The sequence below is a fragment of the Aphis gossypii genome, chromosome 2 (genome assembly GCF_020184175.1).
Source record: "Aphis gossypii isolate Hap1 chromosome 2, ASM2018417v2, whole genome shotgun sequence".
Taxonomy (NCBI): Eukaryota; Metazoa; Arthropoda; class Insecta; order Hemiptera; family Aphididae; genus Aphis; species Aphis gossypii.
Window position 1 is genome coordinate 47,556,375 of NC_065531.1, and position 18,142 is coordinate 47,574,516.

The window sequence follows — 18,142 nt, forward strand, 5'->3', positions numbered from 1 at the left end:
GTTAAAATAATAAAAATAGAAAATTTCAAACTGCAGATATTTTGTAGCGAAAAATTAATAAAATCTTTCATTTTTAATCTCAATAACAAACTCAATTATTTTTATAGAAATTTTAAGAAGTTAAAATTTAAACAAAATTATATATTTTAACGACGAATAATGATTTTAATTATTTTGTTATAAATTATCTGTGGTTATTTAAAACTTTTATGTACCTATATATTATCATGAATTTTACTATACGCAATAACATTTTTAATTTATTTTAAGATATCATCTATAGATATCATGAATCTATTTTTACTGTTTTATGATATTTACAGAAACGTAATATAAAATATAAAATTATTTAAATTGATATTATATGGTATAAATGCATAGTATTATAATAATTAAATACGAATAATATAATAATAACAATATTTTCGGAAAAAACTATACCAATCTAACCTAACCTATATCGTAATACTAAAAGTAAAATAAATGACTGATAGCTTTATCATAAAACAGACTTAGTGATTTAGATTGACAATCAAACAAGCCATCTCCTCTATACAATAGTAAAGTTATCATTGAACTCAAATTTAACACACCCTTAACAGTGACCCACTCGATACCTAATGTACAGCAGAACGGTACCCATTTGCCTACCCTTATAAAGTTTTAACTATACATTTCAAGATTTTCATATATGATAATCTGTAATTGAGCTTTAAAATGATTTTATAAATTATTTTTATCACACTTTATAGCTGATACACGTTTTATTCTACACGTGAATATAGTGAATACACATTTGTTTTAAATTTACCTTTTAAACAAACAAGCATATTAATATTAAAAGCAGTATGAGACAAAACATTAGTGTATTATATTATAAAATAATATAGTTAATAAATCGCATTAGGTATACTAATTTTATTTCTAACTCGTAGGTTGAAAAATGTCAAATTCGATGGTTCATTTCACGAATAAAAGTGTGCGCTCGAAGAATTTTTTCACAATTCACGTGAAATATTATAAATAAATCATAATGATAAATTGAAAACCGTCTCGTGAACTAGTCAAATTTCGGTAAAACAAACGACTTTGCTGTCTTCACCGAGTATACCGCGGCTATACGGTAAATACAAGCGTAGATATTAAAAATAGGTACCCGTGAAAATTTATAACATATATATCATAGTACACGCGACACATAATAATAATATACAATACCTAATGGCCGTTCGATATTATTTTACGTTCTCGTCGTGACCTATCGCCGATAATTTCACCGGACCGAGACACACATATACATCGGGGCCCCGATTAATATTCAGCCGCGTTCCGGACAGCTATAGCTGTCGAAAACGTGATTAAACGGGGGACATCCTATACGCGTCCCGTACAATGTCCCCTCCTTCCAAAGACGTTTTTCGCACACGGGGTTCCTATATAACCCAAGGACGCCGTCGACCAGACACCACACTCGCACCACCACAGTCGGTAGTCGCACACACTTACTAACACAAATCGTAAGCACACCCGCACCATGGCTCGTTTCACGTGTTTGCTCCTGTCCGCCGCCGCATTGATCGTCGTAGCTTACGGCTCACCGCTGACCAACGACAGACAACTACAGGTACCTATCTATAACAATGACGTCGACTAGATCACGCACGTTTGCGGGCACTGCGAATTTGAAATTGTTTTTTTTTATTTTATTCGTCTTATTAATCGCGCCGATTTATTATAGGACGGAGGAGACGAGCCGGGACTCACGGATCAACTTCAGGAGCTCATCGAGAAGCGCGACGTGTCAGTGGAACTCGGAGGAGCTACCATCACCGTGTCACCCAGGAACTTAGAGGAAAACGAACTGGGCCTGACCCTAAGACTTCCCAGCTCCGCCGAACCCAGAAGTGAGTATACGACTAATGATACATTAAAGATTAAACGCGTTACGCCGCGTGCTCACCATGTCCCGTCTCGTTCCCGCAGGCAAACGACACAAGCTTAAGAAAATCCTTATGCCCATCATGGTGTTCGTCATGCTCAAGGCACTCACACTCATCCCACTCGCCATCGGTGTGTTGGGTTTGAAGGCGTGGAACGCTCTGCAACTGTCGTTCTTCTCGTTCGTCATCTCCATCGGATTAGCCATCTTCCAATTGGTAAAGAAGGCTTCTGAATCTCCACCATCGTTGACCACCCACGACGCCGGAATCTACGGAGCTCCACCAGCGCACTACGCCAGGAGCATCGATGAACACGCCCACCAGTTGGCCTACGGTTCCAACCAAGTCAGATAGGTATGAACTAGTCGCTAAAAATAATTAATGCCACCCCCTACTTACCTCCCTAGTGTACTTACTTGTATACGAGTGATTGCACTTATATATAATGCGACATATAATATATGTATTGCAATAATGATTGCAGATGACTTTTCGATATTTACAACGGTTTTTTTTTACATCGTTTCAGACATGTTTCATTTATGCTGACACGACTTGCGTCGCGACTCGTGTGCGAGTGTGTTTGTACGTGCGTGCGGCTCATGTCATCGCATCTCTGCTGCTGCGTCTTCTGCACGTCAATTATACTGCAACAGAATAATATTTATTTATTTCGACTATTTATTTTTATTATTATTATTATTACTATTTTTACTTCTATTTTACGAAAAGCGAATGATTGTAAATACATTATACTTGATGTTCTTATTGTTTGTAAATCTGGTTACTGCAGACCCTATTATTGCTTCCGATTGAAAAATATTATAGTATATTTTATTAATCAAACAATGTGACTTTGTAATATTTTTGTTATACCGATCATTTTTCCTTTCCAAATCTTTTCACTATGCAAGACGCATACCTTTATAATATCTTAATCTAAATAATCGTATAAAAATTAAAAATAATAAATTAATAAACTATAGATACAAAAATTCAAGAGTAATTAAACTAAAACGGTGATTTATCGTAGATACACGATATAATATAATTTTAAAAATGCCAAAGAATATGAATTGAATTGTTACATTTTTTAATTAGATTATTGATAAAAAAATTAATTCTATTTTACATATTTTTCCTATTATTATTATCAAATAATTTCTACTTATTAACATTGAAATCTATTCAACTATAATTAAATTGAATTACACTTGTAAAATTAAATTTTAAAATATAAAAATATACCTACCTTTATTTTTTTTAAGAAATGTTAAATAGAGTTTAAATAAGTATTAGTGATACACACAAATAGAAAATGCCTATATAATCATTGTGAATAATATATTAGTAAATAATAAGTATCTACTATACCTTATAGACGGTCATTATAAATTATAAATTTAAAAAAGTATGGTTGAATTTTGGTGTTTTCAACTTGCAGATGCAGAATAATATTTTTTAATAGATAGTATATTGTAATAACCTAACCATTCCACTCAATACATCAAACATGTTGTAAGCTTTATAGTCTGATAAAATAGTTCTAACATCTCAAAAGTTAGATTGGATTCAGAATGAATACATATAGCCAATTCAAATGCCTCAATATATTTAAAGAATTGATAAATCATCATTAGCTAATGTCTGCTTTGCCCTGATTGATTTTGTTTATTAAATTTATATAGAAACAAAGTTGAACATTTAATTGGATTGTACGACTATGTCCTTTTATCTTATTTTTAAAATAATTGTCTATTATTTGGTTCATTATTATTTAAGTATAAATAGTTAAATTTATAAATGGTACCTAATAAAATAATATTTGATTTCAGTAATTTTAAAATTATTTTAGAACTATGAGTGATCTAGTTATTTTATTTATTAACCTCTCAAAACTCAAACTATAAAATATTTTAAACAAAAACTAAAAAAATACCACCAAGTTGCATAATAATGTATCTAAAGATATTTTATATAAATTTAGATAAAAAAAAAAAAGGAAAAGTTGTTTTCTGTATTAAAAAATCGAAAATATCTTGTCATTAAATGATGAAAGATCGCTGTAAGATTACGTGTTAAATTTGAAATTTTGAACTTAATAATTTCATACGAAAAAACGATTCTGAGTAAATACAGTGCGATTAACTCTATTTTTTAATATATTTTATAACTAATTAATCTAATTAATAATTATAGTAATTTTTAATCTATTTGTACATTACTCATAGGTGCTATAATATGGTAAAACCTATTTAAATATATTTTAAACTTCTTAACGTATAGATGGTGAAATATGATAGTATATAAAAAAATAAACATTTTTAACTCCCTTCATTAGCACAGCATATTTTTTAGTATTATTAATGATTGTAATACTCGAAATATTTATACTTCTAATCAAACAACACATCACGTACTGTAGAACGGGGTAAATAATTACATAGCATAAATAAATTATATTTATACTAACTATTTTAAAAGATACATGATGTGAACGCAATAGTAATAAACGTAATGGAAAAAAATTTGAAGTCTCTAAACAATTAATAAATCTTTAAATTACAATAAATAAAAAAGTCGTCGTTTAAATAATATTGTCAATTATAAAATTTTAAATATTTATACTAAAAAAAAAACAATTAAGTATATAAATATTTTTTGTATAAAATTTTAAAACTTTAAAAAACACTTATGAAAAACCAATCATTACATTTTCAAACTTAAATTATAAAAATTGAATACGTTATATATTTTTAACCATCTACAATGTAATTTACAAATGTTCGTTATTTTGACGGATATTGTCAACATTCAAACTTCAAACATTTATAAAAAAAATACACAAAGTATTATTAATATTTATAAATTTATATAAGTAATAAGACGTACAATAAATTATGAGAAATCTTGTAATAAATTTTCAAGCTTTTTAATGAGCCTATACATTTTTAATAATATATTATTTATAAAGAAAACCTATAGAAATTCGAAAATTTCAATGAGCATTTAAAATGATAATTTGAGTATTATTAGAATATTTAAAGTTTCTCTAACTAATATTTTTTGATTTATAACCTAAAGTCATTTAAAAATTAATTATGATTATGCACTTGAAATATGTAGTATCAAATGTCATAAACATCTGAACTTTAAATGGTCGTGAAAATGCAAGTACGCTCAATTTTTTTTTAATTTCCAATTATAAAATCATTAAAATCTAATGTAATAATTCGTATTAATTTTTCAATCCTTAAGTATAAAAATTAATCATTGTTCAGTGTAAGAATTTTTTACTACAAAATAATTCATTCATTTTCGTAAAATATACACATTTTGTAAGCATTTGAACTTAAAACTATTATAAATAAAATAGCAATCATATTGAATTTTCGATATTTTATAACTTTATTTATGTTTAAACAAATAAACCTTTTTTTAATTTTTTAAGTTATTTAACTTAAAATAAAAATACTTGTATTATTATATATAAATAAATAAAAAAAAAACTAAAAGACGTTAACAATTTCAAAGATGCATAAATATCATAAAAGTAGCACAAATATTAAAAAAATTAAATTATGTTTGATAAATGTTTGTTAATAAATTACAGTCTACAGTTATACATTTTAAAACTAAAACAAAAACGAATTTTTTCGAATACTAGTTTTACATAAAAATGCCGGTTTTTCCTTATTTTGTTTTTTAATCTTGATTATTTTAAAAAGCACTGAGAATTTTCTGCTTTTAAACCTCTACAATTCTAAATAGATTAAATATTCTATTAAAAATCACTTTTAAAGTTGAAAATTAAAAATTGAAAATATTTTAACAGTTTCAACGGTAGGTTAGGACCTAACCTAACGGTAAACACACACAAAAGAAAATTGCACGTTACCGTAAAACCAATAGGTATAGATAGGTACATTTATCGTTTTACTCAAAATCTAAATGACTAATTTAAATTACATAATATAAAATAATATATTATAATCATATTACTTCATCAATTTATTTAGTGAGTATAATCAAATACAACAATATTTTTTATACTTTTTCTTATAGATACCTCATAGATCACGATCATCATGATTTTACTTAAATTGTTGACTTAGTGACCTAAAAAAATCATTACATTTTTAATAATATGTACCTATTATGCTTAATTATTATGTAAATATTTATTCAGTACTATGCCAATTTGACATAATAGTATTAGAATTATAGCAGATGTAGCCTCATAAATCTTACATTTATTAATGAAACTAATTACAAATTTACATTAAGTACCATACGTAATTATCTACTTGCACTTACTCGCTATGTGTTATGTGTGCTATGTGTTACAGAAACATAATATGATATAATAAATAAAAAATGTGTAAAACCCATCAACAAAAAATAATACTTGTGAAATAATTATAAAGAATATTATAAACGTTATAGTTCAATACAATTTATTATTATCATTAAATTATACATTCAGTTCTGAAAAAATCAGATGTTTGGTCGTTGGTTGCATCATCATCCCAGATTTAAATTTAGCACAATTTCAATTGACCGTTCATACAAAGTTAATAATATAAAAATTAAAGGCTATTCAAAACTATAATTATAATTGAAAATAAATGTTGATTGTTATGTTTTGATACTAAACTACGGATTCTCAGGATAGATTAAATATATTTTCTAATCTATTCAAGTATACCTACTGTGTAAACAATACAGCTATTGAAGGAGTTCTAACAACACCCACAACTATATGACAAATATAAACTAGAAATAATTTTAAAATTATTAAGTGTCATTACTCGGGTTTATTTTTTCATTAATAATTTATGATTTTGATTAAATATACTGTCAGACAATTTCAAGCTTCTACTTAGCGACCACGGAGCATTTGGCAATATTATTTATTAAGTTGTAATTATTGGAACCGGACGAAATAACGACAGTCAAAATATCAACAGATTAAAATTTCAATAGTCGAAATATCGATAAGAAAAGAACAAAATATCAATAAACCAAAATTAAAATGTACTGTGACTAATTTATCGTGGTAAAAAAAAAATCATCTATCAAAATTAAAAATTAAAAGTTAAATTAAACATTAAAATTTAAAAATATTAATAAAAAAATTAATCATTTAAATATTAATAAATTAAAATATTATAACATCATATAAATAATACATATAAAAACTCCAAAACAGTTACATTTTCACGATTTAATTTTTAGTTTGTTTCTATAGTTTATTTATTTTTTTTTTTTTTTTGTTTCTCAACAAAGTAGACTTATATTTACTTTTTGTATTTTGTTGTTCTTTTTGGAGTTCTTGAAAAGGCCAAAAAAATGGCAACATGTGAAGCACCAACCAGACATTCCCAAATTCTGTGCGTCTATGTTTATTTTTCGTTCTTAACATATTAATTTGTCCGGAAACATTCCATACTTCTGGAAAAATAGTAGTAAAGCACAAATTATAATATCATTTCGTAGGGTTATCAGATTTTAAGTTAATTCTTACATGTGTACTATGTACTTATTATATGATTTAAGTGTTTACTGTGGTACGTTTTCAGTCGGCATTTTAACCTGGCAACATTTTAATTGTCGGTTTTACACATCACACCCATAATTATTGTAAAATTAAAATTTATAGTTGTAGAACACTTGATCTCATACTTCTCAGCCCAACGCTGTGCCCTAGCATAAAACAAAAAAATTGTTATTAACACAAATCAAAAAATAACATTCAAAACAAAACACTGCACATCATTTAAAGGCCAATACATTTAACGTTTAACTCAGAATCTAAAACTAGACAGAAATCAGATATCTTTCCGATAAATAAAATATCATCAACTAATATTGTAGTAATCAAATCATATTAAGTTTATTAAATGACAATTTTTTAAACTACATTAATATTTATTTTAATATTTTTCAATGATTTTCAATATAATTTTTAAATACACATTATAAAAACTTCCAATGAAAGCTAATATTTATGATTCTATATTTCTATACTTATCATTATGCGTACCAAACTAATTGGTTTGTTCACCTCGTACAGTATTATATTGTTCGGTGTTTGGCATATTGATTCAAAGCCATATTATTATGCTTGCCTACTTATGATGTACGTGCAAATGTTTTTATTTAATAAATACCTATCATACCGCTATAGTCTATAACTAGATAACATAAATAAATATAATTATAATGTTTCTGACTCATCAATAAAATATTAATGGGTTACTTAAAACACTGTTTAAGTCCAATTAAATTTATATAATACGTATATATATTATATATTTATGTTTGAAACGTATTCTTTACGTTTAATTTTTAAAAAAATGCTTATTTAAAAAATACAAATCTGTAATTACTAGAAGAATAAAAACAACGTATGCAGAATAAATAGATATTAAGTTTTACTGTTACATCGTTCTATACAAACAATATGTTATTTCGCATTTTTTTTCTTTTTAAATAAAACTTTTTTATGTACTTATTATATGCTTTAAACTTAAACTTAAGCAAAACAAATTAAAAGCATAATATAATTTAAAAGTGATTTTTTAAGAACTTAACATATAATTGAATGTATAACCATTCACTTTTCTTTAATACAACATGTTTGCATCATGTAAGTTTAGTTTTAAATTGTGAAGATGATATATTATTTAAATACACGATATAATACCTATATGTTGAAAATTTTGAACAATTTATCAATTTTATAAAATATTAAAAATCATACAACCACAATAAAAAAAAAAAATCATTTTTTTTTAAATGTATTTTATTAATATATCACTGTATGAAAAATAGATGTTAGCCGATTCTCATACCTACTGAATATGCACAAAAAATTTCATCAAAATCGGTCAAGCCATTTCGGAGGAGTATGGCAACGAAAACTGTGACACGAGAATTTTATATATTAGATATATATACATAATAATTCAATATTACGTGATAAGGTTTACTTGTGTGTAAGGAAAAAAGAAAAATTAGCCCCCCCCCCCCCCAAACAAAAATTGTGAATGGGCGCTAAATTATTATATATATAATAACTAGATCTCAAATTTTAAAGCATAATAAGCAAGAAGCAACTAAAAAAGCACATGGCTGTTTTAAAAAGCAAAAAAGAAGTACATATATTTTAAAAAAAATCAAAAAAAGCATGACCAAAAATTAACACGAATTAATTATACAAATGAATAAGAAAATTTGAAAAATTAATTTAAATTAAAAAAAGAATTAACTATCATGTATTTCCTTAAATTTGCAGTAGTGAAGCTGATTCTATTGTCCGACAGAATATTTAACATTTAACATAGAAAACGAACTATTTACCTCCACTGAAGTGATCGATGCATATTTCATACAAGAGGTTTTAAATTACAACACTAAATCATACATTTTGAAGTTGTCGATATCGATGTAATAGGCATACTGACCGTATAAGTACTGCAGGCTATAATATTCAAATCGACAATCTAATATCTATACCTTTACTCATTTAATAATCAAGTTGATAACGAAAAGAATAATAATCTGATATAAACATTTAGTCCGCATTCTGGGTTTTTACGTTTCTTATTATTTCAATTTGTTATTATTACTATAGTAACATAATAAACATAAAAATTCTACAGCTGAAATAACTGAAAAAAGCAATAAAAGCATTCATGTATAAAAAAAAAAGCCTTAAAAAGAAAAAATGAATTGGTCTATTTGGAATCAGAATGACGTGATACGAATTAATGTATAAAAATAAGATTTCTATCTGATATATATAAAAAAGAAGCATGTGCTTTAAAATTCGAGAACTAATACTAACTAATAAGCTAGGTATATAAACGTACATTTAAAATTTAAATATTATAAAACTATATAGGTAATTCTTAACTTTATAAAAAATTGAAGTCAAAAATATAATAGTTATGTCTAATATTTTAAATACTTTATCACATGACCATCATACAATGATTATATTAATTTATTTTATATTTTATTATAATCAGTTTATTCGATTTACTTACTTTCATTTGAAATAATTATATAGTAATTTAAACCTGAAAATTATAGTATATAAATGATATGATGTTAAACTGAATAATAAGATCGTAGTTCACAAAATATTAACTTACCAAACGGTTTTTGTATTATAATATACTTATTATTTATTAAAGATGAATCATATTTAGTTTAAAGACTAAAAAGTGTATATACTATTTGAATATTGACATTTTTTTATATTCAAAACGTAGTATAATAAATAAAGAATAAATTAGATTCATAAGATTGTGTATAATAACTAAGTAAAACTGATGTAACAAAATTAATCCTACATCATAGTATTGTATCTACGTTTTAATCAATTTCCAAAAATCGGAAGGCATCAAATTTTAATACGACTAATAATTATCAACAAAACGTCCAACTGTTTTCAAGTCACCGAATACCTAGTTCATATTTTACAAAATTATCGATCAATCATTTATAAATGTATGTACAATGTACGTCGCTGGTTTATTTTACTATAAACATTCATTATGATTTTTTTTTTATGTGAATAATAACGAGGTATCATCCATACCTAAAATTAAGTGCATATAATATGCAGCCACACAGGTATGACTATATCTTTTATATTTTAAAAATATAAAATAGTTAGAACAAATATTATAAAATATCTGTACTCAGGACTGCGATAATTGAAGAGAATCTTAGCAGATAACAGCGATTTCATCGCTTCCGACGGGCGTAAAAATACTTAAAGTGATTTCCCGTGTGTAAAATTCCGCAGAATTTGAATTTTCCACCTAAGGGATATAATGTTGAGCGTGTGAACTTAAAAAAAAAATATTCGACTGAAACACGTTCGACAGAACTTTATTTACGATTCGAGTTTATCTAGAACCGAAAAAAAACGTCGATGACGATCGTCCGGCAGAGAACCAAGCTGTTGAAAACGAGTGGTGCTCGCTTCACTCGTTCCCGCAGCGTAACACAGGAGAGAAAATCAATCGGACAAATACTCGGTCGATAAACTCGAGTTTTCATCCAAAGTTTGCGGATATGTCGTTCCGGAACCTATAGGCGTGGAACAATACATAGAAAAAAAAATGAAACGAAAATCCGTCAATCACATTTGTAGTCACCGCGGTTTGTCACCGTCGTCATATTTGCATCGCCTCGCTCGATCACCGCCGTTTCACTTCGGACGTCCTGTATACGAACCCGAAAAGGACGAAGGACCCGCTCGCTCGCACACACACGCGCGCAGAACGGCGGCGGCCGATTAGTATTCCGTCGGCGACGCCCGTCGACCGTAATGCGGAGAGATTAGCGTATTTGTCACGCGCCACCCGCAACCGGTCGTCCGGCCCGGCCGTCGTTATGTTGGGCAGTGGGCCAGTGCCGGTGGTATATAACGGTGGCGTGGAGAGGCGTGGCCAAACAGTCGTTTACGATGCACAGCAGAAGAACAACAGTGTCCGTGTCGTCGCTCTCGGTAGTGGTGCTGGTCGCAGCAGTGACCATGGCCGGGGTCGCGGTAGCCGACCGCCCGGTCGACGGTCTGCTGGACAGGGTGCTGGACAGGTGTTCGCTGGGACCGGGAGCCGTGGGCTGTCTGAAGGGCAACGTTCTGGAGTTCCTGCGGAAGGACGCGCCGTGAAGACCGAAGGCGACGTGGACTCGGAACTAGTGCGAGCGGCCGGCGAGTACATCGAACGCCGCGTCAACGAACCGACCGCCGTGCCCACAGGCCGAGCCATGGACAACGAAGGAGGATCCGCTCCTGCCGCCGCCTCAGCGTCAGCGTCGGTCGCCGCCGGGACGACTACCACCACAGCTAGAGGTTTGGATATTTTAACTTTTGTCGAATTTCTCAAGGTCGTCCGATCTGTCTTTAAATTCGTTCAGTCGTTGTTCAAGCTCAAAAAATCCGAACTCAATATTGCGTTTATACCGTTTGTAGCTGACATGGAAATGGGCATGATGCAAGACAAAATGCTGATGCCGCTCATGATGATGATGAAGATGAAGCTCAAGATGCTCATGCCCATAATGATGGCCATCGTCAGCATGAAGGCCACCAAGGCGCTGGTCCTCAGCAAGGTGGCCATCATGCTGGTGCTCGGGTTCCTCATCAAGGAGTTCCTGAAGAAGTCCGGCGGCATTCCCGGGATCCCGATTCACCTTCCCGGATTCCCTGGACCCGCCGAACCGTCGTCCACGTCCGCCCCACCCCCGATGTACGGACCACCGCAGTCTTCCAGCTACGAGTCGTCCAGCTCGTGGGAACCGACGGGATACTCTAGCCATTCCTCCGATTCCGCTCATTCGATGGCCTACAACAGTTACCAGCCGTCGTCTTCGTCCGGTTCGTCGGCCAGCCTGTCGTCCACCAAATACTGAAAATTGGTCTTAGATTTTTACTCTAGGTACCTTTACTAAATTATTGTTTCGATTTATTATTATTATTATTTATTACTCAGGTATAGAGCTCAATTAATTTATTTATTTCATGAAAATTGTTTAAAAACAAAACAAATATATCATATTTTCGTCGTGAACATCCCGAGTGTTCTTTTTCTCGTCATATTATATTGACACGTCTTATATTATCTATCTCGTTAGTCTAAAAACTAGCGATATTATTTAGACGTATTACTTTGACGTAGTAAAAAAAATATTATACGTTTTTGAAGACGTCATTGAAAGTTGAATAATATTTGAACAAAGATAATACCATAATTTGTTACAAAAATATTATTACTATATCACAAAAATGCATTAATCATATATATTATATAATAATATGTAGGCCTAGACTGTAATTAGGTATGAAAATAAAAAAAATTGCATTCTTATACTTTAAGTATAATCGCATTCGTATTAATATACAAATGTAACTCAATAAATATTTTATTTAAGTACACAATAAATTAAATTGTCTTATTGCTTCTATACATTTTAAAATAAATTAATTTTACAAAATACATTTTAATTACCATTAAATAATGTTTTGGTTGCAATAAAACAAGCGCATAATAAATTTAGAGAAAATAAATTATAATTTTTCGTTTTCCTTATATACATATATATATTTATATATATTGTATACAACAGTAAAATTAAAAAAGAAATAATAATAATTGGTTTATCTAATTATACATATGTATAATATAAATTTAATGAGTTTTTCTTTTTACTTGGTCATAACTACTTTAAATTTTCTACATTTTTAACCAATTAAACGTTTATAAATAACACATATTTTATTCTGGTACAACAAATATTTGTTGAAGTTTGAACACATTTTAAATATCTTTTCACTTACAAGATAATTTACATAATAAAACAAAGACATTAACTCAAACAATTTCGTATGTGAATATATATAATTTTTTAAAACTTTTAATATAAAAAATTACATATTTAATTAGGGTAACTCAATTGGAAATACTATAATAAATTATTATACTTTAATATTCTTAAATTTACCTCACGTTTTTATTTCATTTTTTTTTACTATTATCATGTATCTTGCTATAATTATATCTAAAAATAAACAATATTATAAAATTAATTAATCGTAATAGGTATTAAGTTTAAATCATAGTAAATTAAGAAAAAAGATTTTCAATAATAACAATAAAAAAAAATAGAATACGTGAAAATTTATCACGTCGAATGCAATCTTTTCCCTATTAATTCAATTTACTTATCAAAACTCAATTACAAATGTATTTTTTAAAGTACAGCGAACTACTTATTTTTATATTTAAATAAAGTTATGTATACAGTTATAATAAAATTAAGCATCGTACAGTAGCAGCTATATGATTTTAAAACGTTTACCCATATAATACGCACGTTTTAGCTACTATCTATTTTTACGCACAAAATAAATATTATTTACAAAAAATAATGTACAATGTTATTAACCTACAGCAGTGCATTCATAAATGTATAGGTAAGTATTTCTATTATGGTTATTAAATTTATCCTACGGCGCTTACGATAAATGGTATAATATTATAATAAATTGCAATCAAACACTGCACGTACATTATCCAATAGTACTAAATGATAGATTTGTTGGCAGTATATTTCAATAGGTAATTGTATTGTTCTCGTTACCTGCAGTACGTACCTATTTTTTTTTTTTTTAACTTACATTTTAAACTTATTTATGGAATATTTTTTTAAGAAATATACTAAATAGACATTTCTAATTCGGATCCGAATACTGTTGGTTTACAAACATATGTGTTCTGGTTCGTTATTGATGATATTTTCGGTACCGTTGACGACGTAGTTTATACTTTCTTCTGTCACGTCTACTTGACTGTCGTTCGTTTGAGTTTTATTAATCTCTACACACGTTTCGCTTTGAACATTTTCGACTTCCGCCCGCACTTCGCCGCCATTGTCGTCCGATGCCAAATCACAGGCTTCGCTTTTATTTTCAATAACTACATCACAATCATCGATTTCTTTCGTTTTAGTTTCATCGTCAATAATTAAACCGTTCACTACTTCCGATATATCATCGTCTACTTGAATACATTGGTTCTCCATATTTTCTGAAATTTCAATAACATTATTAACTAATTCTCCTTCGGCGGATATAATATTGTCGACTTGCTCATTACAATTCGTATTGTGATCATCGTTGTTTCCGACGACGTCTTCAACATTTATTAATTGATCGCAATTTGTTTTACTGTCGTCGTTATTTCCGACTTCTACGACTAGCGTATTACCATTTGTAACTTCTGATATGACATTTGGTTGGTCACCGATCGTCGTATGATTGATTGAATTTTCATTTTGTTCTTTATCACACTCGGGTTTAACTCGCTTCGTTTTACTGGATGACGGTGACTTTTTTTTTTCTACTGGTTTCGACTCAACTGCAGGTGCCGACGAGTTTGCCTGATTTATGTCCTCTTTTAATATTTTGCTGATTTCGGAAATCGGTTTTAGCAGAGCAATCAGTACATCGTCATCTCTTCTCTAAAATAGAAACAGTAAATATTTAGTAAAATAATTACACGGGTAAGTCACCGGCTATAATTATTATAACACTATAAAAAACGAATAACACCATGATACTATTGTTATACAATATGTATGTATTATTGTGTATTATATATTTATTTGTAGTACAAATACGCAATATTATATAAGAGGTAGGTACTATCAACTATGCAAGTATGTTATCGATATTGTTGTTTCGATTGTAATATATAATGTAATAACAACAATGTAAATTACTTGTTGTTGCCTTACAATCGACACAAATTTTAATTTAGCAATATTACGAAACAACAAACGGTTTTCATAAACAATGGCGTATGAGTCAGGGAAACGGAATTGGCATTTGCTTGAATCATTTGTTCAGCAATTTCTTGGTTTAGCGGAAATAAAACGTATCACAATATAATTAGCTGTAAAATTTAATTCGGGACACGAGCCAAAGAAAAATTCTGCTGGCACGCACGCGATTGATGAACTTTGTCAAAAAGGGTTTTTTCACCTACGCCGAACAACAGGAAGGGACAAATGACAAAAAAAAAAAGTAAAAAGATTATAATAATAAAAAAAACAGCATATGTGCGTAGATTCGGAACTTTAATTTCATAAAACGTTGCCAAAACATGTCTCGGTTTTCACATTGCTGAGCAACAATAAAATGTCTAAAAAAACGACACTACACGATATTCGGAAACGAGATGTACATTATAGCGTATAAGTGACTTATATGTATACGTTAAATTAATGTATGGAGGAGAATCACGTGTGACCGCGCGGACTTATGTAGGTCGGAATCGTGTGGAAATTTATTGCGTTTGTATTATAATTTGTAAACGATTACTGACATTGGGACCGTGCGGAATCCGCATTTATTTTGTTTTGTCGAGGAATGCCGGTGGCCATGTGCCAGGGGACGCTCCGGCTTAATCATCACCGGCCATCGATCTATTTCTGTATTCAAGGTGGACACGGCCGTTTTAGTGAATTTACGATCAAATCCTATTTACTTTTTTTTATTTTTTTTTAGGCCCATTCACAAACGCGCAAGCATTCGCGATCGTATCTATATACGCAAACACTCACTTGAAAAAGTATTTCCCGATCGAAATACACGAAACCGCGGCGTTTAGCCGCTATCAGAAGACCCACCACTTTGTCTGATATTTTCGTGTAAATCTGAAAAAAAAAATAAAACATTCCATCACTATTCCGCGGAATCTGTATTGAAATTATTATTATTATTATTATTATTATTATTTAATATACACAGTACACACTCGAAAGTTATAATATACAATTCCGCGTAAAATCGATCAATATATAATATGCATTACTCCGATATTAGAAGGGTTAGGACAATAGAATATTTTTTTTTTACAACCATAACGAGTAATAATTATGAATTTCGTAAAAACAAATCGAATGAAATGTTTTGAATTTCAGGGAGAAAAAATTGACGTCACTTATTATATTTTATTAAAACTACAGCGGCGGTACTCACCTGAAAAAGTTCGCCAAAACTAACGATAATCGTACCGTCGTCGATACCATGTTCGTCCTCGTCGTCGGGGTCTCTCTTTTTCGTATTATACGTGCCGACATCGTGTATGACGGTGCACAGTTCTAAGATCTCTCGGCAGATGTGTGACTTTGCTTTTCGTCCCCTCAGATCCGTTTTAGAGCCCGCTATAGGCCTACGGAACATCAATACGATTTAAACACACACAGGTATAACGACATAACTCGTCAGGAAATTTTATTATAAAGTAAAATATAAAATATTTATATAAATATATTGTTAGGTACTCACTTTCCGTATTCCTCCCGGGAAAATCGTGGCGACGGCGATCGTGACTGTTCGAATTGTTCCGAAAACGGGTTCAAAGACTGTGATTTCGAATGGCTGTCGGCTTGTTGGTTGAATTTCGAAACGATATCGAGGAAAGACATGACGATGTGAAATTTTAATATAATATTATAACGACAATAAATTAGTCTTGTACCTAGTGTATCATCCCAACACTATAGCTCTATAATATAATGAACGCTCAACTGACGGAATTGAAGTATTTAAATAGAAACAGGCTGCCAAGAAATTCCGCGCAAAATCGTCACCGGCGATGCAAGAGAACCCACGTGGTTTATGATGTTTCTATTTTTTCGCAAACGTCACGAAACCTTACGAAACTCCACTCGGCGTCCGGCGCCTACGTAACACACGCGATTTATAAGACCTCGCAAAATGGATTTCGTTTTTATTTTTCACTATACTCCTCGACACGAGCTACAGAACGATCTATAGAATAATATTTTCCACTGTCCAGACATCGTACAGCAGTATTCGATCCTGGCGCTAATCGTATAAACGTAGTACTTGCGGTACAGAGCCAAAAACAAAAAAACACAACACTAATTCTTAGTTCAAGTGGTTTTTATTCATAAAATCACTTTTGACCCATTTGAACCATTCAACCATAACTCATCATCAACGCACTCGTAACTCGAATTTCAGACGCGAGTCTGATATATTATTGAACATTTTATTCGAAAGTCTATAATTTGACTACGACCTGCAGCTATGGTATTTAAACGGCGAGCATTCTTCAGTTATTTGTAGCTAAACGAAAGGGGATTTTGGCAAAAACATAACAGACACACTGCATTTTAGCTCACCGGGTAATTGAACATTTTGGCACAAACACGTTTATAGTTTTGATTTTCGGGTGGAAGAAATCCGGTTTATCGTAAAAATGTCTATAGTGACGCGATCGCCTTTAAATTTATACAAAGTTGTTTTTTTAATATTTTTAATTTTAAAGAGTGCAATACGGTAGCATAATATTATTATGCTGAACGTAAATACTATAATAATAGATTTTAAATATAATTCACTTAAAAACATAGGTGGACACAATAATAAATTAACTTTATTTTTAGTACGGATTAAATAGCACCAACATATTTTCCAACAATTTCTTACCTTCTTTACTGGGGTAATAGCCAAGTAAAAATATGTTAAAAAATATTTTAGCAACCCTTAATAATAAATTAACCAATACTGTATGCCTGCTTAACTTATAAATAAATATCTAAAATTATTATACTGTTTACACATTATTCAATTTTTTGATAGATAA

At 30.0% G+C, this 18,142-nt stretch overlaps 3 protein-coding genes and 1 long non-coding RNA gene across 4 annotated transcripts; 2 read left to right on the forward strand and 2 right to left on the reverse strand.

The window, feature by feature from the left end:
* Window positions 1-1,449: 1,449 nt before the first annotated feature.
* Window positions 1,450-2,789, forward strand: LOC114132528 (uncharacterized). Its single transcript, XM_050201262.1, has 4 exons — window positions 1,450-1,624; window positions 1,739-1,904; window positions 1,984-2,294; window positions 2,470-2,789. Exons 1-3 carry the CDS (start codon window positions 1,535-1,537, stop codon window positions 2,292-2,294), a joined length of 567 nt encoding a protein of 188 aa, XP_050057219.1. The 5' UTR covers window positions 1,450-1,534; the 3' UTR covers window positions 2,470-2,789.
* Window positions 2,742-9,544, reverse strand: LOC126550194 (uncharacterized). Its single transcript, XR_007604233.1, has 4 exons — window positions 9,306-9,544; window positions 7,468-7,646; window positions 7,245-7,394; window positions 2,742-2,879 (listed from the first exon to the last, which is right to left on the reverse strand). It is a non-coding gene; the product is annotated as an uncharacterized LOC126550194 (long non-coding RNA).
* A 1,852-nt stretch (window positions 9,545-11,396) lies between these two features.
* LOC114132547 (uncharacterized) lies at window positions 11,397-12,535 on the forward strand. The gene is given in 3 exon segments (XM_027998033.2): window positions 11,397-11,617; window positions 11,620-11,817; window positions 11,938-12,535. Coding segments are annotated over 3 exon segments (828 nt in total). The 5' UTR covers window positions 11,397-11,427; the 3' UTR covers window positions 12,378-12,535.
* A 962-nt stretch (window positions 12,536-13,497) lies between these two features.
* Window positions 13,498-17,330, reverse strand: LOC114132546 (uncharacterized). Its single transcript, XM_027998032.2, has 4 exons — window positions 16,816-17,330; window positions 16,507-16,699; window positions 16,089-16,181; window positions 13,498-14,984 (listed from the first exon to the last, which is right to left on the reverse strand). Exons 1-4 carry the CDS (start codon window positions 16,953-16,955, stop codon window positions 14,223-14,225), a joined length of 1,188 nt encoding a protein of 395 aa, XP_027853833.2. The 5' UTR covers window positions 16,956-17,330; the 3' UTR covers window positions 13,498-14,222.
* Window positions 17,331-18,142: the final 812 nt, after the last annotated feature.